Source organism: Varanus komodoensis, unplaced genomic scaffold, assembly GCF_004798865.1.
Source record: "Varanus komodoensis strain SLA01 unplaced genomic scaffold, ASM479886v1 scaffold5, whole genome shotgun sequence".
NCBI lineage: Eukaryota > Metazoa > Chordata > Lepidosauria > Squamata > Varanidae > Varanus > Varanus komodoensis.
The window spans coordinates 9,565,297-9,593,296 of NW_025336087.1; the positions used below are offsets into that span (position 1 = coordinate 9,565,297).

At 40.5% G+C, this 28,000-nt stretch overlaps 2 protein-coding genes across 8 annotated transcripts in view; one reads left to right on the top strand and one right to left on the bottom strand.

Moving 5' to 3' along the window:
- The window catches only part of MAST4 (microtubule associated serine/threonine kinase family member 4), a 268,657-nt gene extending 255,100 nt beyond the window's left edge, over positions 1-13,557 (top strand). For all 6 annotated transcript variants that reach the window (XM_044446093.1, XM_044446094.1, XM_044446095.1 and 3 more), the window contains 4 exons: positions 3,020-3,142; positions 5,737-5,873; positions 6,549-6,730; positions 7,403-13,557. In XM_044446093.1, coding sequence (XP_044302028.1) covers positions 3,020-3,142; positions 5,737-5,873; positions 6,549-6,730; positions 7,403-11,223 — 4,263 coding nt within the window. In that variant the 3' untranslated portion in view covers positions 11,224-13,557. The remainder of the gene's footprint in view (positions 1-3,019; positions 3,143-5,736; positions 5,874-6,548; positions 6,731-7,402) is intronic.
- Positions 4-28,000, bottom strand: CD180 (CD180 molecule). Of its 2 annotated transcripts, XM_044446097.1 has the most exons (4): positions 27,812-28,000; positions 22,591-22,757; positions 19,717-19,928; positions 4-654 (listed from the first exon to the last, which is right to left on the bottom strand). In XM_044446097.1, the coding sequence occupies exons 1-4, from the start codon at positions 27,899-27,901 to the stop codon at positions 449-451; spliced, it is 675 nt and encodes a 224-aa protein (XP_044302032.1). In that variant the 5' UTR covers positions 27,902-28,000; the 3' UTR covers positions 4-448. The 2 variants fall into 2 exon arrangements, with proteins under 2 accessions (XP_044302032.1, XP_044302031.1); XM_044446096.1 differs by lacking the exon at positions 4-654 and having other exon boundaries at positions 17,877-19,928.

Consider the following 28,000-nt stretch of genomic DNA (forward strand, 5'->3'; position numbering starts at 1 on the left):
CCGAGGTTTCGGCAAGGGGCGGCATAGAAATGTCATAATAATAATAATTATAATAATGAAATTACTCATGCATAATAATTTTACATTAGTCTTAATGTAAAGAAAACAGAGAAAAAGAAGGATTGAACACTCCCATTTCAAATGGGAACAGTCTGTATATCAAAGTTTCCATATGAAATAGCATGAGATATGTTCAGATGTAGCAAGAGCAGTAAGATCTTCAATTCATTGAATTATAGGTAGTGGGTTTTTAATCCGTCTAAGCTTGAAGTATAAATCCCATTGCATTCACTTCTGTTCTCCATCTTGTAACACTACTTCATAGGGATGTAACATGCTCTTTGTTCTTAATTCTTTGTGACCTCTGATCTGTTAATCAAGTGTCTGTGCTCAGACACAATGTGTTGTTGCTCAAAGACTGTACAGTCATTTCACATCCCCAGAATAGTTAAGGTTGTGTGCTCATCTCCAAGGACAGGGATGTAGATTCTCCAGGGATTCCAGTCTGGCCATCTCCATACCCAATCATTTGTGGTTTCCAGGATTTTGTGCGTTTCCTCTGCCTCTCCATTATAAAAGATTTGAAGTGCTTTTCCTTCAACCACTTTGCACATGCAGTTATTTTGAGTAAGTTGAGTAATGTAAGAAATATACCTGTAAAATAAATAAAATAGAAATTTTCTGAACTGTGCAATCCTGTAGCCACTAGATCAAGTCTAGGTACTTGTAGAAAAGTAAAATTTTTAGGCACAAGGTTAAGACCTTAGTAACCATAAACTTCCGCATGACAATTCAGTGAAAATTAAATTGATTATTCATTATAGGAATATTCATTATAAGTTGTTCATTATAGGAAATGATAGTAGAAAAAGGTAACTGACATTAATATCTAGCAGTCTCTTTATGTGAAAAAACCTTAATTGATGAAACTAGGTATATTGAATAAATACTGACAAGGCTTCCATAGTCACTGTTGATCATAAATTAGCCTGAAATACTGCATTTGCTAACATTTGCTAAAAATGTTTTATAAACATGAATTTGGTGACTTTTGATAGCATAAACCAGAGTATCCTTTTGGATAGGCTGAGTTAGATTGTAGGGATCACTATAGTTCAGTATTCAACTTCTGCTTAGATGGATAATTCCAGAAGATGGTGCTAGAAAATCCAATGGCATGGATTGTGCTATGGGGCTCTGGGTTTTGTGCTTTACAACATTTACACGAATCATTGGGGAAGTGGGCTAATAAACTGAGTCTAAATGGAATGCGCTCCCCAGAGAGGTCCGCCTGGTGCCGTCATTATATGTTTTTCGGCACCAGGTTAAGACCTTTTTATTTAATCAATATTTTAACAAGATTTAATATTGAATTTTATTACCATATTTTAACTGCAGCCAGAGTGAGTCGTTAATTTATGTTACACTGTTATGTATTGAAATTTTATTTGTGTAAGCCATCCTGAGGCTCTCACAAAGGACAGCATACAAATTAAATAAATAAATAAATCCAAACAAGACTGAAATATTTCCTGTGTGTGATTAATCTGTGCAGTTAAATGGTATTCAAAATCTTTTGGTGAGTGTTGGAATCCTCCTAAATGAAGTAGGTTTTGGGAGTCCATTATTGTCACTAGATGCACACGTTAGTGGCCTTGCAGTGCCTTTTGTCAGATTTAGTTGATACATTAATTGTGACCCTACCTGAACAGAAATAACTTTGTTGACAGTTATTCAGATTCCAGTAATCACCACTTTGGATTATTGCAATGCATTATAATTTGTGCTACCTTTGAAAATGATCCAGAAACTTTAGTTAGTCCAATTACTATGGCTAGGATACTAACTGGGACTGGCTGATAAAACTATATTGTGCCAGTCCTTTGCCATTTAATTTGCTATTTAGAGCTCTGAACAACCTGTGTTCACGTTAACTGAAGGAGCATCATCTCCCATATTCACCCACCTGGACACTAGGGTCATCATCAGAGGCAATGTTAATTCCCCAAATCTGTAGGATATTAATGGAGTTAGGGGATCAGACAAAAAGTTTAAAATCAATTTGGGAAATGAAATAAAAGATAAAGACTGGATGACTATTTGGAATAGAAGAGTATATACGAATATGTTAGAATTAAAGAGCATGGATACAAGCTGATATGGAGATGGCATTTAACACCAGTTAAGTTAAATCAAATTGATGACAAGTATTCTAATATATGTTGGAGATGTGGTAAAGAGATTGGAACTTATATGTGGTGGGATTGTGAAAATATACAAAAGATTTGGATTATGGTATTTAAGGAAATTAGAGAAATTTTAGATATAGTCTTAGAAATGTCACCAGGAATGGAGTTATTCCTGTTGATAGAAAAACAAGATATAAATGAAGCTAAGAAAGAATTGATTGTAAGTATGATAATGGCAGTTAGGCTAGTGATAGATAAACATTGGAAACAGAATTTGGTTTTGCAAAGGCATGAATGTTATAATGAACTATGGAACATGGTAATTAATGATAAACTGACGACAGAAATAAAAACTGAATGAGGGTTAATGAAAGCAAATAAATATAATGAAATTTGGGAAGATTTTGTAAAAGCAGTACTGATAGAAGGCAAAGGCTGTAAACCCAGTCAAGATTATATGAACTTCTGGAGGGGATATGGAAATAATTGAAGTATATTATATATTATTAATTGTTATACTTTGTGAATAGTGGTAGCATTGGTCTCCGGGGTGGTGGGGGCACTTTATTATTTACTTTTTTATTATTGTGTTTTTCTTATGTTATATTATTATTGTTGTGATGTATTGTATTTATTTATTATTGTTAAAAAAATAAAGGGGGGAATAATCAGAGGCAATGTGAGCATCTTAAAGAGAAGAGGCCCTTTTCAGTGGTGGCACACACCCATCCTCACCTTCCTCAGGAGCTATTGACTTGTGTTTGTACAACCAAAGAGGAATAAATCTGACTCCTGCTTTAAAGAAATCTTTTTCCTCCTTCATTTCGCAGAATGTTGAAGAAGGAAGTCCAGCTCATCAGGCTGGACTGAAGGCTGGTGATCTCATCACACACATTAATGGAGAGGCAGTGCATGGACTAGTTCACACTGAAGTCATAGAACTGTTATTAAAGGTATAGTATTCCAGAAACTTCGTTCAACAGATGCCTTTTCTTCTGGGAGTTGATTTTTACTAGAGCTAACAATTTTTGTTATGCAGGATTTAGTAGCTTTTTTCGAGAAATAGAGCAAAATAACACAACTATAACAAAAATGTAAAATGAAGCACTTTTTCCTTTGACCAATTATCTGTCCTTCAAGCTGTGTCTTTGTATTTCATCCTTATTCAGTGTTTCTGATAATACATGAAAAGTGTCTTTACTGTGTTAAAAGAGCCATTCAGTACCTGGCCTTTCAGTTACACTCTGCTTTTCTGTGTCATTATCATGCACACCCTGGACAGAACTGTGTTTTGTCCTTTAGAAGGACAAGATGATTTCAAGTTATATTGCAACATGATAATCTAAGATGTATTTTTAAAAGCTGCTGATCACTATTGAATTAGTAACTGTTCTCTGTATGTAACATTGCTAGCTGTTGTCAGATGACTTGTAGATACAGGATCAGTGTAGCAGGTACTGAAAGAGAATGAACTTATATATGCTCGTACCTGGACATGTCTAGACATGTGCAAGGAAGCTGTTTTTTGCAGTAAGAATCCATTGGATTCTCTTGGCTCCACTTCCCAGACTGCCCAATTTCCTCTCTGCCCAACTTACTGTTTCCTTGCCAAGCATTTGAATGGGCATCTGACAGGAAGTAAGCCCAGCATTGCATAGAAACAGTGCACAAATACTGTTTGTAAAAGCCTGCCACATCACACAGTGTTGTGCGAGGCAGGTTCTGGCTTGCATGCATTGTTTGCAGCATTTGTGCCAATACTGCACAATTGTTTATCTGCTCCTTGTCATATTTTCACTGTGTTTATGATACCCTATTAAGATGGAAATATTGTATGTATGCAGTTTGGTCCATGACACCAAAATGTATTAGAATGGGAATTGAGGAAGAGGAAGATCAGAAGATTTGTACACATTCTGGTGAATGGTTTGTGCCATCTGCTGTGCATATTATGCAGGTGCTAATGGGATGTCTGTTGGTACAAATCTGCAGTGGCAGGAAGTGTTCAGCTTGTACTTGGAGTGGTGGAGACTGAATCTTTGGCAGCACAATGGGCGGAGCCAAAATTTAGCACAGGGCCTGTCATATCCCCAAATGTTTGAGGACTCAGTTTCACCTGAGTTTATTCCTAGGTCAGGACTGAGCATGGGAAAGAAGTCTGGTGAGCAGAAGAAAGTTGTGTTTTGGGGGGCTCAGCTCAATCTTATATATGTCACTGGAAGCACAGTTAATTTTCTCCCCGTGGGAATGGAAATCTTAACTGTCCTTGAAAAAGATTATACCAAGCTCTTAAAGTATATGCTGTATCAATCAGAAAAACACTCATATATTTGTGTCAGTCACTATTCTAGTTCTATGCTGAGGACACTTCATACTTTTAAAATAAGTTTTTGCCCAGAGTTTTCTATGTGTTTAGGTACTTACCATCTAAACCACAAAAAAAGTCTTTTTTTTTTGTATTTAGGAAAAATAACAAATCCAAAACAAACAACATTATTACTTTGTGATTCAATGCAACTTAGCAATAAGTTCATGCATGTAATTGAGTGCTTCTATTCATATCTTAAATTTAAACCTATTTTACAAATAGCTCAATGCTTATGCAATTTAATGGTGTGGGGCTGGAACTGGAAATCTTTGTCTTTTCTGGTGACTGCTATTCACTGACACAATCATGTAATTCTGTCTATCTGAGCATGGTATTTCTTCAAAGAAAGTATATATTGCTTTCCTGCTGAAACAAGATACTTGCACATCAAATTCAGAGCATGATTTAAAAGGAGCACAATCTGTTTTCTTTCTCTTTGTCAAACTTTGGCCAAGATACATAGAACTACTTTAAGTATACCAAAAGAGCTTGGTATTTTTGACTTGCATTCCTTTTTGATTCCTCACCCCATGCCATATCACATTCTGTTTCTGAAAGGCCCTAAGTTTCAGAAGAGATTTGTTTTTCAGTTAATAGGACTGCTGGATGAATCCAAAGCTCCCTTGTGTATCTGGCACTAGTAGTGCACTTGTTTGGATCCAGAACATTGCATTCAGCTCCCCTAATGGTCCTTAAGATTTCTACAATTGACTTGTAATTCAAAATGAATTTTAAGTGAAAATTAAAGGAAGGGAAAAGCATTGCTCTTCACTAACAATCTAGACATAAAATTGTCTAACCCGATGAAATCATGGCCTATATGCTGCCTTTATGAGCAGGAGTACTCAAATATTTCAAGAGTCAAAAGTAAGAGGCAAAAGTAAGTTAGAGTCAAAAGTAATCTCTTTCAACATATAAACCGTATTATATTTTACTACATTATACTGACATGGTTTCAGAGAACAGGAGTGACCAATTCCTTTTCAAAAGGCCACATAGTCTAGGACTAGTAAAGTAAAACAGAAGGCTTAGGTAAGTGAGAACAGTAAAACCAAGCATCGTTGGTGGAAGGAGAAATGTCCTAACCATGTAATAGGAACCATTCTTTGAATCTGTTATTCCTAATGTAAGAAGAATGGTACAGTGGCAACTTACTCCTTGAACATTCTTATTTCTCAGAGTGGCAATAAAGTGTCAATTACTACAACTCCTTTTGAGAATACTTCAATAAAAACAGGACCAGCTAGAAGAAATAGCTACAGGGGCCGCATGGTTAGACGGAGTAAGAAAACAAAAAAGAAGGAGAGTTTGGAAAGGTAAGTTATGGTTGCCTGCTTGATACAGAATAACTATATGGACCTATGCTTTGCATCTGTATAGAGTTTTCTTTCCTTTATTCCACTATCCAAATAAGTCATCATATTATCGTACTGGCATGATACACCTTACCAGTTTCATTCAGCTGGATTGTCCACTGTTCCTCACACCACTCTCCTCATTTAAAAGATTCTCAAAAGAATGGATGGCATGTAGAAACCAATGAGTTCTAATTAGACTCTTATAATGTGTATTGTTCTATGTGCCTAACATTTGTTGGGATGGTCTATCTATATACATAATAATGTATATTCGTTTAATAGATACATTTTTGAAATTGTAATATTTTGAATTTTTAAAAAAGTTTTGCCTTCAACAACTGAGGGTATAAACCTACATGGTAGAAATCAGCATTGTCCCAGACTGCCATAATCAAAAGATCAGAAAAGAACTCTAGCAGAGGTTGTAGACAGTTTTGGAGCTCTGCTGTTTATACAATTGCATTTCTAAAACACTGGCTGCACTGTTCTAGATGGTGCTGCTAGTCTTGTAATTCATTTTGACAGCAAAGGAAATGTTTTTAAAGCCAAGAAAATACTGTGATGCTTTCCTTTAGCCAGTGATACGTTACCAGGACCAACAGTTGTACAAAAGACTGCTTGTCTTCCCATTAGGAGAAGATCTCTGTTCAAAAAGCTGGCTAAACAACCATCACCCCTTCTTCATACGAGTCGGAGTTTTTCCTGCTTGAACCGATCACTCTCATCAGGGGAGAGTTTGCCTGGCTCTCCAACTCACAGCTTATCCCCACGCTCACCAACACCAAGCCTCCGCTCCACCCCTGATTTCCCCTCAGGTGAGTATCTGAGGACAGAGACACCCACTGTAAGGAAAGAGCATTGCCCACTCACGTGTGCAGGCTTCCCTGGCCACTTCAGCAGAAGAGGCTCTTACACAGCTTAACTTGCAAAAAGAGAACAAACCAACATTGAAGACCGAGATAAAAGGCTGGCCCTCTTATTCTTCAATTAACAAATGTTGGTATGGTTTAAGGTTGATGGCATCAGCTGTTTTTTTATTTCTTTTTTGCTTAATTGCACAGAGAATCTGTTATGGATGGCCAAGAATCTCTACTGCAGTAGTCTAAAACCCAAGCTTAATAACGCTATTAAAACTTTTAGAAGAGCTGCATATGTTATTCAGCCACATACAGTGACTCATGTAAGCTCTATATTCATATCAACTGCAGGAGGCCAGTATTATGCCAAATAGCACAGAAAGATAGTACAGAAATATCTGAAAGTAGGTCAAGCGCAGTTAATTTAAACTTTAAAGGGAGAGACAGGCAAGGAAGATTCAAAAGCTATAGAGGTATGACTTTGGAAAACCAATATATTCAAGCCCTATTGAGTTGGACAAATATTTCTTTTTTCTCCCTGACATACATTTTATAAAGCAACATGTTTCATAATTTAGAGGAAAACATGGAGTTAAGAAGCTAGTGAAATTTTATTTGTTTCTCTCTTAGGTACAAATTCTTCCCAGAGTAGTTCTCCAAGTTCAAGTGCACCCAATTCTCCAGCAGGGTCAGGACATATTAGGCCCAGTACACTTCATGGTTTGGGTCCCAAGCTTGGTGGGCAGAGATACAGATCAGGAAGACGCAAATCAGCTGGCAGCATTCCTCTCTCACCCTTGGCACGGACTCCTTCTCCAACACCTCAACCAACATCTCCTCAGCGGTCTCCATCACCTTTACTTGGGCATTCTGTTGGAAGCACAAAAATAGCGCAGGCTTTTCCTACTAAAATGCACTCTCCTCCCACTATTGTCAGACATATTGTTAGGCCTAAGAGTGCAGAGCCCCCAAGGTCTCCATTGCTCAAGAGGGTTCAGTCAGAAGAAAAACTTGCTCCCTCTTATGGTACTGATAAGAAACACTTATGCTCCCGCAAACACAGCCTAGAGGTAACTCAGGAAGAAGTTAATCGAGAGGTAACTCAACGAGATATAACCCTTCAGAGCCTGGAGGAGAATGTATTGGATGCCCCATCCCTCACACGAGTTAGGCCCGCGGAACAAGGGTGCTTAAAGCGTCCTGTTTCCAGAAAGCTGGGCCGGCAAGAATCTATTGAAGAGCTGGACAGAGAAAAATTAAAGGTCAAGATAGTTGTAAAAAAGCAAGATCTGGCAGAGAAACAAGAATATTTGCAGAAATCAAGCACAGTACATGAAGTTTCTGGTGAATCAGAGAGCTCTGTTACCTCTTCTTTGGAAGAGAGAGATGGCAAGAAAGCTTTTCAGAAAGCTATGGAAAGATCAAATCACTTTGATGCTAAAATTGCAACTCTTGAGGCACAATCTGGTGGTATGCTAAAAGATACGCTTCAGAAGAATGCAAGTTTGAGATCAAATGACTATATTACTTCAGATACACATGCACTGTGTCATGGACCTCTGCTTAATGAACTCAGTCATTTGTCTTATGACTTCAAAAGAATGTCACCTCCATGTACATTGCAAGATGTTCTACCGTACTCATCTGACAAGATGCCAACTGGAAAAGGCGAAAATGTAGATAAAAATGCATCAGCAAAAGAATTCATCAAATTTGAAAGATTAGATAGTAAAGTTGCAAATATTGATTATCTTAGGAAGAAGATGTCTTTTGAAGAAAAAGATGACAGTCCCTGTCCGGTGGGAAAGTCCAAACTGACCTCAAATGTACATGAGTGCCATCAGCTCAATGTGGTCAGGCCTGTAAGCACGCTGCAGGAGTCTGCAGCAGTTGCTGAAAGTCGATCATTTATCAGCAGTGCTCATACTGCTCAGATTGCCCTTAAAGCCTTGAATGGCCGAGCAGAAACTGCCATGGAGAAATCAGCACTGATTTCCACAGAGTCACCTGTTCGAAAGAGCCCTTCAGAGTATAAATTAGAAGGGAGATCTGTGTCTTGCTTGAAACCAATTGAAGGCACATTAGATATTGCTTTACTTTCAGGGCCGCAAGCTTCAAAGACAGATATGACTTCATGTGCATTGCTAGGAGGCCAAAATTCCAAAAATGATGTCTTACTCGCATGCCAAGGTGGTAGCAGTGTGAAGATTGAGCCATCATGTCAGAAAGAACAGCCACCAACCTTCTCACAAGCCAGTTCATACAAAACAGATGTGCTGGAATTCCAGCATCCAAAGCCAAATAAAAGTACTCAGAGCTCACAAGCAGTGTCTATAAAGCAATCAGAAAAAATGCTCTCCAATATCAATGTTCAGTATGAACCTTCCATAATAGTGAATAATAAAACAAAAGCGATGATACCACTTAATGCAAGTGAGACTAAATCTAGCAGCCTCCAAAACCAGAGTTCTCCCTTGGCAGCCTGTAAGTCTGCCCAAGCACTTGGAAATCCTGAGAAATCTAGACGAAAGGAGAAAAAAACCACCAAAGAAATATCTGATAACCACACAAGAGCTCAGCAGAGTGATGGTGTGCTTCTAGCTGAAGATTCCTCAACAAAGAAGACTTTCACAGAAGTGTCTCCAAATCAAGATGCTAAACATATGCAGAGACATTCATGTGATTTGTCTGTACAGCTACAAACATGTGCAACAGCAAAAGTACAGGGAACTAACTCAAAGATGAAGCCCAATGATGGTAAAGATATCAAACAATGTGCAAAAGATGAAGCTAGTACCACTAGAGAATCTTCAGGAAATGAATTGGGCATGCAGAAAGCAACTTTCAAGCTTGAAGCTTCAGTTCTCCAAAAGTCTGTGCAAACATCACTTCTTCAAAAGTCTTTACAAGCTTCATCAGATTCTAATTTTGCAAAAATAGAAAAACATTTGGCTCATGTAACTGTGGAAAAGGATAGTTCTCAAGACTTGGAGACAAAAGAACAAAGGCAGTCCAAAAGTGCACAAGCTCCACCTGGTGTCAAAGAGCTCAGCTTAGCTTCTAGGCATCAAGATAGTAATTCTGATATTCCCGCTGTAATAGAATCATTCAGCAAGCCATCCGTAACAGATGTCCCTGTGTATTACAGCAACCAGGATAATCTAAGACCTATATCATATATGGAAAATAACATTGTTAAATCCAGGCAAGTCTCTGACACTTGTTCTTCCAAATTAAAGCATTCTGACAAATTGACACAAAAACAAATGGCTACAAAGGTAAAAGAAAAAGAAACTGGAGCTCAGGCTTTGGCTGCTTTTCGAAAGGATGGCAAAAACATCAGTAAGATTGCAGCAGATTCTTTTTCACACCCTTCAGGCTCTCAAAGGAAGCTAACTAATGAGCATATCCAGGTAGAAAGTCCTCTGGTTGGAGAATGTGGGTCAGAGCCTGCAATCCAAATCAATAGCACCATACCTGAAAAACTCCTTAAATACTCTTGCAAAAGCCAGGTAGCAGCAGTAACCCCAGGCAACACTAAGCATTTTCAAAGGCAAGAGATGGCAAGCTTAAGCGACCCTGTTGATCAAAAGCCACACCACATACGCAGCAAGCAGAGCATGCCTCTGAAGGTTTCTACGCTAAAAGAATATCCCTTGCCTAACAAGCAGGTGAGCAAGGGTCCAAGCAATCAGACCACCTCAGTAGAAAAGCAACCAGAAGGGAAAAAATGCACAGATGCACTTTATTTTCAAAATGACCACGGAAAATCAGATTCTAGCCTTTCCCCTCCTAGCTGTGATGCCAGAGGGAAAGCTGTGGAAAAGGCAGTCTTGGGTAGCAAGACCTTTCAGGATGCTAAAGGAAAAGGACACATGAATCAGAAAGAGCTAGCGGAAGGGAGCAAGCAGCATGCAGCAAAATACTCCTCCTCAGCTGGTTTGCATAGTACATGTCACACCACTGTGGTTGCTACAAAGCAGCTTGACTGCTCATCCAGCACCCATGATTTTAGACAGGAAGCCCCTCTTTTGCCTTCAACAAAGGCTAAGCTAGGCTCACAAGAACAGTTTGTAACAAGCTGCAGGGAAATGAAAATCCAAACCAGTTCTTCCATATTAGATGGCAGGGCAGAAATGAGTAAAAGTGTTTCACTGGTGGGCTTGCACTGTACTCCATCTCCCATGGAAGAGCACATTCTCATTTCAGACTTAGGAGTAAAGTCCAGAAGCCAAGAGAGGTCTTGCTCTGCTAGCACTGTGGACATAAAGGGAAAAGACCATGTTCTTCCTCAGTCTTCTGCTGTAAGAAAACAGAATGTAGCTGAAGATTTGCCAAAGTCAGGGACTTCAGCTGACTCTCTCAATGCACTTTCATCTGACAAAGACTCTACCCGGCAGAGGCGAGGTAAAGACACCTCACGAAGTAGTCCTCACAAAAAAAATTCCTAATAGCAAGACCTGCATGTAGGACTGAAAACCGAGTGTCTTGTCTTAACTTCAGCACTGTGTAGTATTTTTCATGCAGAAAACAATTCAGCGCCATTTAAGCAGGGTGTGTAAAGAATGGACTTTGTTTTTCCCCCCTCAAAATGCCTTCCCAAATGTAACCGGTTAAACTGTTACCATATCGTATTTGTACAAAAATACTTTTACAATTTGAGAGATGTTGCTGGGGCAACACTGATAAATTTTCTGTAAATATTTAGTAGTGTGCATAATTCTGAATGTAGTGTACCCACTTTGCTGCTGGTTGCATTGTTTATCTTTTTAATGATAGCTGCTTTGCAACTGATTTTCCATAATCTAAGACAAAGCAGAATTATAAAAGCTAGACTGAAGCCACAAACAGACGAGTCTGATGGGAGGAAGGAGGCGTGCAATTTTGCACCGGTTCAAAATCCTATACGTAGCTATACAATTTAAGAAATTACAGATCTCATGGCTGTCAGTGAGCTTAGATGTGTATTTTAACATCCAGAGGTTGATAGTATTGTCATGAGCTAGTTTTACTACTTTAAATAGTTGACCAAACTTCAGCTCTTGAATGCACAATGTCTGCCTTTTCATTAGGCTATGCTGGTATTGGGAAAGGGAATAGTGTATTTTTATAATTCCCCAACCATTCTATTCATAGTCTAGTTTTCTGGTAATAGGAAGCTGTGCCCTCCTTTCCTTCATCTCATCATAGGCTGAAACGTCAACGTCTTTGTGGAGAGTTTAGTTTTTGTTGTCTTGAATCAAATAATATTTATTTATGGTTAGGGTTTTCTGTTGTAAAGCCTGTGCACATGCTAAACCATTTTTCATTTACACTTAACAAAGCATTTTTGATATCATGATTTGTAGATTTGACTATTTAGCGGCTCAGTTTTCTCTTTTATTACAAAAGGTGTTTGTGTGTGTGCGTGTGTAGTGGGGGCAGGCATTTTTCAATGTCATATCTAGAGAATCTATCCAGCAACTGATAACAATGCTGGCTGGGGCCTTACATTGCAGATTAAGCTTGCTATCTTAGCAAGTCATCCTAGGTTTCACATTCTTTAGGAAGTACATTAAGTAGCTCTATACATTTCATATTGTGGTCTTTATTTGTATGCAAAAGAAGTTAATGTATTTTTTTTTAATGAACAAAGACATTTTTGTAAAAAAAAAGGGTGGGGAAGGGACTGTTGGAGCTATTTGGTGCTAGAACGTGAGTATCCTTTTTACTTTTGCTAAGCCTTATTTGAATGTTGTGGATTGTGAAATATGTCTAATTTGTCTGATTAAATTTGGAGCACAAGTATTTGGTTTGATTGGAAACTTGTACAGCAATACTGAAGAAAGATTACCATAGACAAGTATGCTAGAGTGAGTCAGTCAGAAAACAATTTCCGAGTGGATTTTTCCTCTTTTGTATTTCCTTGCAAAAGCTCATATAATGCTGACCCTCCTCGAAGGCACTTTCTCCTGTTTCCCTAAACATTTGCCCAAACATAAAACAGGAGTTGGCTGATTGCATAATACTTTCAAGTGTACTAAATGCATTTCCCTGTGGGATGGGGAGGAAAAGTAAATTAGTTTGGATTTGTTCATTTTTAGAAGTTTTTGCTAAGAAAATAAAACTACCAGCACAACCCTGTAATTTCCCTTGAAATGTTAGTACATTCATTTACCCTTCTGTGTGCTCATAGCTAATTTAAAACAACTGGAGGGTTTCACTTTTTTAAAAAAGAGAGCAGTCCTAGGATTTGCTGTCTGTATCTGTACTTTGGGAAGGGAATCATCAAACAATAATAAACTCCAAAATCATGACATTTTTCTCCAAGAGGTATTTCATAGTTTACAGCTACTTGTACTTAAGAACCTTCCACCTGTTTTCTTTAAAGCACATTTAGCTATCTTGTTTACAATTGCATCTTTTATGTATATTTTGCATAGTGCTTTATCACTTCTGCCAAATATTTTCCCCCCTTTTGGAAGTGTAGTAGCACCTAATCTTGCATTCATGTAGCCCCTGTTTGTTGATGTTTTCTTACAGTGAGCTGTTAGAGACCCCCTTAATTGTGTACTCTTCTGTCAGTCCTTGTGTGGTTGTATATTAAAATGTCCCTTTGTAGAACTTACTACTGTAGATTATAAAATTATTAAAGAAAAAGTTTGTTAGGATCTGTGCAATAAAGTGTTTGCAGTCTTATTTTCTTTAAGAAATTCCCATGAATGTCATAACCATTGGATATTGAATAAAATATTTATACTTATGCAGTTGCAAAACACTGAAATAAAAATGAGCATGAAAGGGAATTGAGTTTCTTTCTTGAAGTGGCTTCCTAGAACTATAACGAAATGTACAATATGCAAGCTATAACGGAATGAAAACCTGATAATGTATGCAAGAAGTGGCATCAAACAGAGGGTGCAGTCACCAGTCATGTTAACTCACCAGGGCAATAAGCCACAGTGGGTGGGTGGGCGGGTGGGTGATGAAACAAGTGGGTGAACTCTGGGTTGTGAGCCGCTTTAGTCCTCTGGTGAGTATTTCACAGGGCACAACCAGAGAAGCCAAGTTTTCTCCCCCTTCTCACTGTGATCAGAAACCATTTCAGGCTTGCTGCAGTCCCCACCCCCCTTCTCCTTTTCAGTGATCACAGAAGCCAGTTGACTCCTTTACCCTTTATAAAAGTGGGAATAAATGTTTGCACTTTTTCCTGAGCACCCAGAGGCTTGGAAAGGAAAGTGCAAAATGCACACCAGCATGTGGACCGCTGAGGGGGCAGGGGGATGAGGATCTCGCCTTTGTCTTTTCTTGACAGCTTGCACAATGTTGATGGTTGGTTCCCGCTGCACCTGGTCAACAGACACCCGCAAGACGTTGCCCTAGCCAAAGCATCCAATCCTGACAGGACGCCTGAAATGGCTCACAATCATGATGGGGAGGATGGGCAACACACACCCACCCCAGTGCTTGAAGTGGCACAGTGCTTAGAATTTTAAAAAAATCCAAGTACTTTTTGTGCACTAATGTTTAAATTAAAAAATAAATAATTTTTTTCTGCCACAGTGAGACCTAAAATGTCCAATATTTTGGTTCCATTATGAAATATCTTTACTGCAGAAGGAATTGTGTTGATTCTTTGCTAAATATGGATGGGTAAGCATTCTGAATGAGAGAGACTAACTTTTAAAGAACCAAACTCCAAAACTTTATGTCTTGACAGCATATTATATCTATGCTTGGGGTCTATGTTGACAGTTCCCAACTGCAATTTTGTATGGATGAATCTCCCAACATCAAAGTCCATTGCACACCTGATCAAGTGCTCATGGGGAAGAGGTGAGCTCTACCATGTCCCTAGATGTGCAGGTGCCATGCATGGTGCCACCAAAGTGGCAGAACATGCAGTCATATCAGATACACTAGGACAACCTTCCTCAACCCTGGTGCTCTCCAGATCTTTCAAGCTATGACTCCCATCCCTGACCATTGGCTGTGCAAACTACTCTCACTTCCAATTGTGGCTTCCAGTAAAAGAAGAAATCAATCTTCCTTGGATAACAATATTTTGAAATGCTATGGATAGAATCCTGTGTGTATTTAGGGAGGAGAAAACTTTCCCAGCCTGCTGGCCAGCTGGGAAATGCTAGGAACCATGAGGCATTTTTGCTTTTTTTAAAAATGTGCAGATAATTTCTTCCTGAATTAATAAACATATATGATACCAAACCCATGTATCTTCCTCCAAATAACAAGATATTGGTTTGTTTATTTATATCCCACCTTTTCCTTTTAAAGACCTCAAAGTGGCTTACATCATTCTCATCCTCCTGCTCTCAATCCTATCCCTGCATCATCAACCCTGTGAGGTCACTTGGGCTGAGACACCAACTGGCCCAAAGTCGCCCAGTTGGCACCAGGGCTGAGCAGGGACTGAAACCCAGATCACCTGAGTCTCAGTCCCCCATTCTTAACCACTATACCACACTGGCTCTTCCTATTTAGCATTTCATGAACACAGAATTACGGAACATCCACTCATTCCACTTTCTTTGGAACCCAGCATGCAGATCCTGCATGCATAGAAAGCGCATGCATTTAGACATCTACTCGCATAGATGCTTCCCTGTAGTTGTCCATTTCCCATATGAGGCTGAGATGCTGCATGAAGAATCATTAGTATGATCCTACAGCCCATTCCTACCGATGAAGGAAGGTTCATACCCATGGCAAGAAATAGTAGTAAGATGATACTACAGGACGTGATTTTTCTGCTAGGTGAAAGTTGTGGTATGGAAAACAACACAATGACAAAAACATCTACTGAAAATTGCATTAGAAATTCCTTGGTTGCATTCTGCTATGCGCTCTGAGTGACATACTGTTGGAATACAATATGGAAGCATATGATCTTAAATGGCTAATACCAGAATGTGTGTTACTTTGTCCATGTTTTCCCTTTGAGCAGAGATTCTGCTCTTCTTATAAAGAAGGACACATCCATGTTGAGTGTTACAAGCCTTGCATCCTTGCCCACAGCCCCTCACTACCGGAGAGGCAAACAGGGAGCTTTCATGGCATGCCTAAGTCTGCACGCTAATCTTGATGCCTGGAGGCATGCATAACTGCTGTGGAGTCTCTGCAGCTGTTCTGGAGTGGCCAGAATAAACATCCCTAAAAGCTCATTTTGATATCTTTCTGCTCTGTAGCCTATTAAGACACCATTTTGATTTTATGCTCCCACACTAGTGTGCTGGTGCATGGGGAATGCTCCCAGGACTCCTTAACTCTCCCCAGTCTAGGGAAGTGAACTAGGATCAGAAATCAAAAAGCTGCCTTTACCCATAAGCCATGGGGAGCTATAGGCTAACTTTTTTTTTTAGGTTCACACCTGTCAATGAACCATGTTTATTTGACAATGAAGCAAAAGCTTCCAGTCTCCCCACATCCACACTGGAGGACAAGGAGAAGACAGGTGGTAAGCTGAAGGCTCGTTCACATAACGATGAACTATGATTACGCGTTATATTGTAATGGAAGCAATATAAGTACAAGGATTTGGTAAAGGAACAGCCACACATTCACCTTCTACCCAACTCGCATACAAAATAGAATGGAGTGTCTGTCTTTATAATTAAAATAGAACACACTTCAGAGTGAAGTGGCTAGATGGAGTCACTGAAGCAGTCAGTGTGAGCTACCCCCTTGAAGGAGGTGGTGATCCAGCCTATCCTGAAGAAGGCATTCCTCAACCCAGAGTTGGCCGCCAATTTTAGACTGGTGGCCAACATCCCGTTTCTGGGTAAGGTGTTAGAGCAGGTGGTGGCGGGACCACTCCAGGCACTCTTGGATGAAATGGATTATCTGCACCTGGTTTCAGACCTGGTTATGGCACTGAATCTGCCTTGGTCACCCTGTACAATGACCTGTGCAGGGAGAGGGACGGGGGTGAGTCCCTGTTGGTTCTCCTGGACCTCTCAGTGGCTTTCGATACCATTGACCTTGGTATCCTGGATAGGCTGGCCGGGTTAGGAGTAGGAGGCTCTGCTTGGCAGTGGTTCCGCTCCTACCTGGCTGGCCAACTCCAGAAGGTGGTGCTGGGGGAATATAGCTCTGCACTGTGGCAGTTGTGCCATGGGGTTCCGCAGAGCTCTATTTTGTTCCCCATGCTCTTCAACATTTACATGAAACCGCAGGGACAGGTCATTAGGAGGTTTGGGCTGCGGTGTCACCAGTATGCTGATGACACCCAGCTCTGCCTTTCATTTACATCTACTCCAGGTGAGGCAGTGGCTGTACTGAACCAGTGCCTGGCTGAGATAATAGGCTGGAAGGGCCAATAAACTGAGCCTCAATCCAGATAAGACAGAAGTCCTGTTGGTGGGCGGATCACAGTTTAAGGTAAGTGACTTTGACCTTGTCCTGAACAGGGTAGCATTCCCTCTAAAAGACAGGGTTCACAGCTTGGGAGTGCTCCTTGACCCAGAGCTGTCACTGGAATCCCTGGTGGCGGCGGTGGCAAGGAGTGCTTTCCTACAGCTTCGGCTGATCCACCAGCTGCTGCCCTTGAAGATGGTCCAGATACTTCAGCTGGTACAGAACAGAGCTGCCAGGTTTCTGACAGGGACCAGTCGTTTTTCTCATATAACTCCAGTCCTCTACCAGCTACACTGGCTTCCAGTTGAAGTGCAGGCCCAATTCAAGGGGCTGGTTTTAACCTGTAAAGCCCTGAACAGCTTGGGACCAGAGTACCTGAAGGAGTGCCTCTTCCCTTACATGCCCTCACACCCCTTAAGATCTGTGGGAGAGACTTTGCTCAGGGAGCCCTCTTTAAAGGAGATAAAAAGAACAGCTACCCGGAGCAGGGCCTTCTCTGTGGTGGTGCCCAGATTATGGAATGCGCTCCCTGGAGAGGTGTGCCTGGTACCGAGTTTATATTCTTTTTGGCGCCAGGTTAAAACCTTTTTATTTAATTGTTATTTTAATAATATTTTATCATTAACAGTCTTTTTTGTTTTTGTTTTTATATAAGTATATGGAATTTGTATTGTTTTATCGTTTTCAGTTGTGCATCTGTGAGCTGTCCCGAGATGCCGAGGCATGTCATGACGACATATAAACGTTTTAAATAGATAAACAAACGCTTCAGAGGAGCAAGCCCTGCCCTGCCTCACCTCACTGCACTCTTGGCTGAAGCACCTTCCTTCCAGCTGCGATCTGGAATGGCAAAAGGTGGTCTCGTAGCACTTCAGCAAATGAAGGTGTAGGGTGTACAAGTGTGCAACACAATCCTTTCCCCAGCCACACTGTCTCATGTCAAGATGAAATCAATGAGTGCAATTTTGACCGCAAGAGGAACAGAAAAAAGAGTGTGGTACTAGAATACGGTTTTTACTTCTTATTTATTTCTTCTTTGATGAAGTTCTTATGTACTTTTCTTTCTTCAACAGCTTAAATGTGTTCATACTTCCTTTTTAAAAATTTCACAATCAAAATGAAGGTCACTACAATCACTGCTGCCACAACAAAGCTAAATAATATTACTCTGGAAGTGCTATACCCACAGAACAGATTTACAGAGAAGAGTTTAGCACCTGCTAGTGATTTGGGCTTGGAGCACACAGTCTCTTCAGAGTCTTCAATTTTATCTATGTTCTGCTTGTACCAAGTTAATAATCCAATATTGGAACAGGTGCATTCCAGTGGATTGTAACTTAAATTGATTACACTCTGGCCAGATAGGTTACTCAACATATCACGTGGGATAATACTGATATTATTATTGGCAAAATTAAGATAAATGTTCTTGAGATTGGGAAATGCACCCGAACTGAATGTGATCAGATTGTTGAGGCTCAGATCCACATGTTTGAGCTTCCTAAGGGCAAAAAATGCTTTGGCTTGTATAGTCAACAGTTTGCAGGAAGATAAACTTAATACTTCTAAATTGGGTGCTTGCTGAAAGAGGTTGTCGTTTGGGATGGTCCCAGATTCAAAATAATTTCCATTCATGCTCAGGACAATGAGGCTCTCCAGACCTTGAAGGAAGTGCTTGAAATTTGGATCAAATCCTGAGAAAGAAAGGTTAAGGCTCTGCAAACAACGTAGATTGGAAAAGGGTCCTTGGGAGGCATTGGTGAAAATGCTTGTGAAGGAGAGATCCAGAACCTTCAGATTAGTGCAGTCACTAAAGGCCTTGCCGTCTAACAAAAGCTGATTATTGTAGCTCAGGTTGAGGTGTTGCAAGCTGCTCAGGCCACGGAACTCTTTGCCACAGCAGCCTAAGCTTTCTATCAGGCTCCTGCTCAAGTCAAGATGTTGAAGTTTTGACAAGGATTCTAGACATCCAGAGCCCAAATCCAGACTCTTTCTATTTTCTCTGATGTATAGATGGGTAAGGTGGGGGAAAGCAGAAGACATGATTTTACAAAGACATTCAAATTTGTTCTCACTAAGATTTAATTCTGTCAGTGCTTCCATCTCCAAAAGGCCAGTAGGTAGTTCAGCAAGGGAAGTGTGGGTCAAATCTAGCTTTTGCAGCTTGGTCAAGCACTGGAATGTGTCAGAGCAAAGCTGCTCAAAAGTACGATATTGTAAAGTAAGATAGTCTACAGAGATATTGCAAATGCCCTGCAGCATGGCAGGGCCTATGGGAAGGGCATGTGTATCCAGAAAGGTCCCAAGTCGAAGAATGACAGTCTTGGCATCTTGCAACCCTTCCAAGATCACTGAAACATCAGCACAGCTGCCAAAATCCAAACTGTAGAAAAAAATTGACATAAAAGTTCTTGGCTCAATGTGCATAACAGAATTGCCCATAAGATTAAGAGTCAGATTTTTGGTTTGCTTTAATAACATTATATCAGTAGCTGATATTCTTTGTATGATGTTCATTTGAAAATCCAAGTATCTGAGATTCCTAGTTGGAAACTGTGGTGGCAGCTCTAGTGATTGGATGTAGTTGTTACCTAGTAGAAGGGTCTCCAAGTTATCCAGGCCCTGCATTGGGATAAATTTCAAACTAGTGAGCCCTGTTTGGGTTAGGTCAAGATGCTTCAGAAAACGAGGTCCCTTGAATGCTGTATATGCTAGAAACAGAAGATTGTTTCCAGTCAAAACAATAGCCTCCAGGTGAAGGTTGCTTTCAAAGGCGCCATCATATACCCAGTTAATTTGACACCTTAAAAACAAAACAAACAAATAAGTGACATAAAAACAATCATGTGTTCTTACTGCATTAGATACCTACGCAGACAATAAAGAGTCGTATTTCCTGCTTTTGTTTATAGTTTTAATGAGTTGGGACCGATGCAAGCATAGGCTGTAAAAGAGACTGGTATTTATGTCATATTTTTGTACCAATCTAAAGAGCGAACAAATATTACCATATCCATGATTGTTTTTATAACGTAATGATATTCAGTTTTTAATCAACATAAATATCTACCAGTTCCAGGTTCAGAATGGAACACTGCAGGTTTATATAACTACATGCTATGTTCAGGGAACATTCCTAGTTATTCACTGGATGAATTCTGGGAAGTTGCTTTTGTTAGAACTTGGGTTGGGGCAGATCCTTGGATCTTTGTATACTAGTGTGCCAAAGCATTGGCTTTTGCAATGTCACCAGAGAACAGAATTTCATGCTACTCTGAAACAAGGTGGTACATGGGATTGACTGTCTTTGACTCCATTTGGTTCTGCAAATGCTAGGGCCTCCAAATTTAATCACCCAGTTAGCCTAGTAGTTAGCTTTGATCTCTAAATCACAGTATGGAAGAGGGAAGTGTATTAAATTTTGAAATGCCGTAGATACAGAAGAAGCAAGACTTAAGAGTTGCTCCTTTTACAACAAATTGTCTATTGAAATACATCCATATAGTAACCATACAAATCTATTAAGTAAGTTGTTTATAGGCATTTTTTATTGTTATGTGCTGTCAAGTTTTCTCTGGCCCATGGTAACCCTATGAGTGAATACCCTCATAGGGCCACTGCAAACAGTACACAGGTAAAACCATGAGAGCAAGGATACAAAATATGAGTAGCTGGACTTCTCAGTCCTCATGTAACATAAAAATAACTAACATGTATTAGTTACAGAAACTGCCAGTAATTACTTTAATGTGACTTGCTTAGATGAGAGAATGACCTTTCCTGTCTCTGATACTCACTCAAATGCCATATTGATCAAACTTTCTTAACTACTGTTGCAAACAATGCAACATGATAGGGCATACATTCATACGCTGCAAGCAAACATGAAAGGAAATGGGCCACTATATCATCTCTTAAACACTCTGTACATTGAGGCATGTAATAAGATAGAAACTTGTTCTGGGAGTGTCATAACTTGGATTCCACAATAACTAATGGGCTAAGTTCCTTCTCTTAAGCCCCACTCCTGCAAGCAAACTAATCAGAGACACAGGAGAGCATTAGTTCTACCCAACTTGGCAGGTGGTAGCAGTGGAGGGGAACCGGTATCTCTGAAGAAGGAACATGTTCTACCAAAGGCTAACTGGGATCTGATCCTGTTCCTGCTTTCATTGTTGTCAGTCAGTTCGCATGGCTATTAGGGGCAAATATGCTCACACCGTCTGCCATACTGAACATTCTGTAGGCTCTGTGAGCCCATCTGCCAGTCCTGGTCCTTGGCTCTGGTCTGGGAGGTTGCCTTAAAGGTGACTTAGCCTAGGGTTAGGGACTTCAGTCAGCATTTTCAGACAGCCATCATTGGTAGCGCTCGTAATAAAGCTACACAGATTGCAAACACTCTATTTAAAAGCTGATGTCAAGTTACCATAATTATAGAAATTTACTTTCATTATTACAATTGCAGAATTTCCTAACAAAAGAATGCCAAAACAAAAGGAGAGCACAAGGTTATTGTATGCCCCTGCTCAATATCATACAGTCTTAATAAAATAACTCTGCCTGTTCCTTCCTGAACAAAGGTTCACCTGCGGGCACGCGGAAAAGGACCTCTGCCACTGGTCTTGAAGTTGGTGCATGTAGGTGGAGCCAGTCCTTCAAGTAACATGGTCCCAAGTTCTTGAGGTCTTTAAAGGACATATCAGCACTTTGAAATAGCTCTTCTCAACAATTGTTTGCGAATGTACATTTATGATACCTTTCGTTTTCAACTGCTTCAGGTTTTACATCAGGCAGTTCATTTAATTAGAAGAAGAAAAGAAACAAACACCGCCATTGGTGTACCGTCTATGAAGTGCTGTCACTGTGTCCTTGCTATAGGATGGATTCAGGGAAAGAGCTGGAGGAAAGCATTTCTATGCTTGCCGACTAAAAGGGACTTTTTCTAATGATCGGGAAAAGGGGAGCACAATGCTGTGAACCACCTGGATGGCTGCTTGTTCCCACAAGTGCTTGCTGTAATCTGAGCCCGCCTCACCAGCCCCTTCTCAGCCCCCTTGCTGAGGATCTGGTGCCCCTAAGGGACAGGCGGGGAGCCTGCCATTCCCTAGCCTCTCTGCCCTTGCTTGTTGTGCTCAGAGCATCTTCTCAAAGCAACTTCATAGAGTCATTGAATAGTAGAGCTGGAAAGGGCCATGAAGGCCATCAAGTTCCACCCCCTGCTGTTGCAGGACCCCACATTACACCACCCCACTCAGCTGGCTGTCCAGTTTCTTTTTGAATGTCTCTAGTGTGGGAGAGCCCACCACTTGTGAGGGCAGGCTTGAGCAGGTAAGAGTTACACCTTCTACGGTCGGGTTTTGCAACTGCTAGAATTGTTGGCTGCAACCACAAACCTCTCCCACTTAAAAGCTGCGACTAGAATTCCAACATACATTGCAAGAGGCGAGGAAGAAGATCAGTTGTACCTTGTTAAATCTAAATACACGAGGTCTGTCAGCTTGCCGAACATGGAGTGTTGAAGGGAATACAGGAGGTTAAAGCTGAAATCAAGCTCTTTGGTTGTGAAAGGCAGTTTTCCCGGAATTTCTGTCAGTCCTAACCCTTCACAAGTATAGCTTCTGTTAGCAATAAGCTGTGGAAATTATATTCATGGTTACATAGGTACACATTAAGTGCATCTTTGATAACAAAGAATTTTATAGTACTTTTTTTACATTTCCAATCCCCCATCAAGACCACACATCATTGAAAAACTGCTCAGAAAACAAAAGAGTAGAACTAGAAACATCTATACAGAAAAAAGGGGTATGCAACGCAAAGAAACAAAAGCACAACAGTGACATACAGCCATACAGTAACGATTAGAGATACAATGAAAAGGTCTTGGAAATACTGCTAGTAATATGTATGCATGCTAACACATACTCATGCAAATATCCAAAATTCATGTTCCACATCACTCATATAGATTAAGGTAGTTGACTGAATGTCAGAATGAGTGTTGGGACAATGTTGATGTCGGCAGCATGTTCTCAAAGGATGCCAGTGTTGTGAGGCTGAGGGACATGATCGTCTTGTCCTCCCTGCAGTGTGGGTCCCTTAGCCACCATGAGGACTCATCTAGCCCACTGGTGGTGGCCAAAGGATCACTTCCAGAAAGCAGGAATGTAATTCCACAATACAGTGACATCTTTAAATGAGAATGAATAGGACAAAGTTGATGTGTCTAACATCTTCTGTCCAGAAGGGACACACCACTGGGCATTTCCACATCATTTCCATGAGTGATGCTTCTGCCATCCCATATTGCCAACATTTGTTAGAGGGTGACAGGTTTTTTTTCTGAAACAGGCACTGTGGGGTCCTATTTGCTTGAAAGAACAGCTTTTGCAATATAAGGCACTGTTTCGGTCAGGGATATGGGTTCTATGGAAACAGTAGCTATTTTTCACTGGATGTGGCATCCCAATTCCTTACTCCATTCTTCTCGGAGTGTCTGGATGTCAGACTGGTTGTATTTTCAGTCCTATGTAAATATATTTCATTGGCTTAGTTGATTTTGCAGAATTGGCCAAGTCTTCCAATAATGTTGGAGATTACAAAGGAAGTAAATGCTGCTGGGCCATAAAGGGAATGGAGCATATGTTTTATTTGGAGGTACAGCCAGTGTGTGTTTTAGGTGGTTGAGATGCCCTCTGTAAATTCTCAAAGGAAAGGAATTCACAGTCTTTGCCTTCAGTTGATTGGTCTTTAATCAGTCTTTAACTGATACATCATATTTTGAAAAATGCATTCTTTTAAAACCTCTTTAGTGATCCAGAGCATAAGCTGAGAGAACAGTCTTGAAAACATTTGATATTGTTCCATCTCTAAAACTAACCAGGTCAGAACTTCCATCAGTGCCAAGACTGAACATAACTAGGGTATCTGACACCCAGTTTCCAGCTCCTTGGGGAAAGAGCCAAATCGAAAAAGTTGCATAATATATTATGGAGACATTGCAGTGAATAAAAAAGGCAACAAGTGGTGCATTTTGTTCTTTATTCCAAAGACCTGTTTTAAGACACCTTCTCACATTCAGGATTCAGATCTTAGAACCATCTTTCATTCAGGGCTTTGTGTGACATGCCAAGACTGGTGTATGATCAGACGCACTGTAGGCATTTGCCTGTCAACAACGTGCGCTTACAAGGTCACCGGGACTACAAGGATCAGTGGCCAACTATTTCTTTGGCTACAGGTTGGCACTTTGTGTGCTTTTATGAAACCAACTAGCAAATTTTGATAAGAGTTCCCAAATTTAATGTGTAGTGAGGAGTTTGATATGAAACACTAATCCCGTGTAAATTTTTTTGGCATGCATCTAGTTCTTCCTTGCTCTGAAGAATTCAACTGGCAACTGATTTTTAATTTTTAATTATGCCGAACAGAGAATTTGCCTTTTTTACTGCCGCCATGCAGTGGGTTGATGTTTTTAACTGAGTTATTTACCACAACTCCAAGATTTCATGTTTGGTCAATCACCAATTAATCAGCAGTACTTACAATGAAAAAGACTTGATTCAGTGCAGTTTTCATTAAAATTATCAAAATTTGAAACACTAGAATACATAATTTCAAATACATAATTTCAGATTAAAATAAATCAAATCTGCAAGAAACCAAACTGAAAGACTGATCCATCCAGAACTTTGAATGCTTTGATCCTAAATGGTAGGGTTAGTGTTTAATTAGTGTAACTATTTAAAAAAATAATAGTAAAATTAGTAAATAAACAAAAACATTTTTTCCAAGAAGCTCCTCATTTTTAAGAGTAGAACAGGTAGATACATCATGGTACTTCCTATGCTGGGAATAGCTGTACCTATTGAATTGGTCCCATGCAGATTCATGAAGCTTTGCTCTAATTGTTTTCTATATGAAATTACCAAAATTTGAGAAGGTATTCAGATTTCTTCAAAGAAATTTCTCAGGCTATGAAGGTCTTGGGATTTTAAAAGTTTGAATGTGGGGGAAAACAGCCCTGTCTGATTTCTATAAACTGCTCATAAACCATTAGGTAAATGCCCAGGTCTTAGCTTGGTATTGAACATACCAATACCAAAAGAAGGCATTAAAAGGTCATTCGCTTTCTCAAACAAACTTTGCCTTGTATTGGTCATCTCAAAGTTGGATTGAGGTCACCTCAAGGCTGGTTGCTGTGGATTGAGCACTATGGAAGACACTTGTAGCCCCATGTGCCTGGCACAGGACGTACAGAAGCAGAAGAAGGTTGGATTGCTGCCATGTGCTCTAAGTGGGCCATCCTTTCGGTTTCTGCTTTCCTAAACTGCATACGGTGGTAGGTGGTGGAGTGGGGCAGCCTCCCTCGCGCACACAGCATTACTCAGAGGCAACTGCCAATATCTTACCTGGCCTGATTCAAGATGATAGCGCCAACACATAAAGCCACAAACGCTTGGTGGCAGGCTACCTGTGGGAGTGCTTTCTCCCACGACAACCTCCCATTCATGCAGATCTACAGACCAGAGCCCCCTGGTTGCATGGGTACATTTGAGGACAACTGGGGTGGGGGGGCTTTTTCTATTGTGGCACCCCCTTGCATTTTATTGTCATTATTGTTTTAATGAATTTTGTATACATCCCTTTGGTTTGATAATGAATAGTGGTACCTACCAGTTTTCAATTAATAAGTAAAGCAGCACTGGAATACATGAAAGTGGGAGATCTTTAAAGGGTTGACTAAAGTTGGATAGATTTAAACGTTGGATTTAAAGTATCAATATTATTTATTTGTGCCACTTTGTCACAGCAAAATAATACATGGCATGATCCTATAGGATGATGGCCATAAATCCTAAAATGGGAGGTTTAGGATCCTCCAGTGCAGAATAGGAGGGTGCTGGAGGTGACCTTTGCCTGGCCGTCTTTCTCTCCTGCATTTTCTACCAGATGAGCTTTTTGTGCAGCTGGCGCATCTCTTTGCTTTTTGTCCATTTGGCTGGAGCATCTTGGCATGGGAGGGGAGGTGGCTGCAGAGGCATTAGGAGCATGCCCTGGCAATCCCAGCTCCACGCTCAGGAATCAGAGCTAGCCTATGGCCCCTCAGATGCTGCCTAGGAGCCACGGGGCAGAACAATAAATGAGGATTGTGAGAAAAATGAACCAACCTGAGTTGTCACAAATATATTGCATCAACTGACACTTTGGAAACAAATCTACATTTGAAATGTAGTGGCTATAGAAATCTGAAATTTTACACTTTGTTCATGAAAAACTGTCACTCCATATCTTTAATTAAAAGTGAACTTTAAAAGCATAGGGAAGTATGTTTCTCAGATGTTCCCCTTGTATTTTTCACATAACAGGACAGCAATAGGTCAAGATCTTTTTTTTAACCCCAAGACGTGGCTAGGTAACAGCGACTAAGGTAAATGTGAATAGTTTTCTTGGATACAGCTATAAAGGATGTCTGCACTTGTGGCATAAAGTGCACAAAGAGAAAAACATCACCCCAAGGGGTCGTTCTACAGAAATTAGGTGTGTTTAAACAGCTTATAAAGCAAAGCAGATGTTCAGAAGCCCCTGTTGAAGGCAGATTAAAGGCACCAGTGGTCTGTTTCATTACAACTCATTCTGGTTCCAGCAGCCTAGCAAAACACACAATCTGCAAAAGGTTGTTCGCAGTCCATCAAATAATGGAGTTTTCATTATCTCTTCTCCTTTCTCTGTATTGCTTAACTTTCAGTTTCTTGGCCAGAAATGTTTACAGATTAACCTTTTTTTTTTTGCTTCAGTATAGCAGCCCTTGTGAGACCATGCCTAAGCTGTGCATAAATAAACTGCTGACCCCATTCTGAGTAGACATGGATAGGAAAGCACTGCAGGGCAGAAAACCTAAATACATTTACAAGGGAGTAAGCCCCTGTGGAACCCAGTCCTGTGAATGTTTGCTCGGACGCAAGTCCCACTATGTTTAGTGGTGCTTACTCCTGAGTAAGTGTATCAGCCTGAAGGCTGTGCCTGCCATCTACACACACACACACACACACACACACACACACACACAGCTGGGTGCCAGCTCCACTGCAGATGGTGAAATCTATCTATCTATCTATCTATCTATCTATCTATCTATCTATCTATATCTATCTATTTTATTTACAGTTTTTCTATGCCGTCCCATTACTAAAAGTCTCTGGACAGCTTACAAAGGACAAAAAACCAAAAGACCATAGTAACAACAACACGCAACAAACAATACACAATGTACCCATTCAGAGGGTCCTGCCTCAAGGGCCAAGGAAACCAGAGGCACAAGTCCATCACTGCTCACGGAGGGACCACGCAGGACACGCTCTGACACAACACGTTCAGCCAGCTTGCGGCTCCCAGCATTCCACGGCCAGCATCTGCCCAAGATGCAGCTGTTCTACCTTGACTGACCTGGGGAGCGTTAATGGCCAAGTCTGTTTGCCTTTTTGCAAAGAGGGAACCTGCGGGGGAAAGCGCTCCCTTTCTGTTGCGGCAGATGCCCTGGCGTTTTTCAGTCCCACCTCTGGCGGGTCGCTTAGCCCTTAAGCAGCCTGCTGTTAGCATGCGAGTATTCAGTGTTCCAAATTAATTATCGATCCTTTCTTGAAAACACTTTTGCCCCGATAGAGAGGCCAATAAATTATCACTCACCTCAGTGCACAGCTTATCTGCTGGGTTGGTTACTTCACAGCGAACACCTAAAAGCCCCATCAGAACCCAGCAGTACGTGCCCCAGGCCATTAAGGAGTTTTATTAGATTCTCCACACAGATGAACTTCAGTAATAGAAGCCAGATGAAAAATAATTTTCTAGCCCGGGGCTCAGAAGGCTTTGTCAAAC

Coding starts and splice junctions, on each gene's coding strand:
- CD180 (XM_044446096.1), bottom strand. CDS start 27,901: ATGGCCTGGGGCACGTACTGCTGGGTTCTGATGGGGCTTTTAGGTGTT. Junction 22,758..27,811: donor CAGATAAGCTGTGCACTGAG/GTGAGTGATAAT, acceptor TAATTTCCACAG/CTTATTGCTAACAGAAGCTA. Junction 19,929..22,590: donor GTGTATTTAGATTTAACAAG/GTACAACTGATC, acceptor TTTGTTTTTAAG/GTGTCAAATTAACTGGGTAT.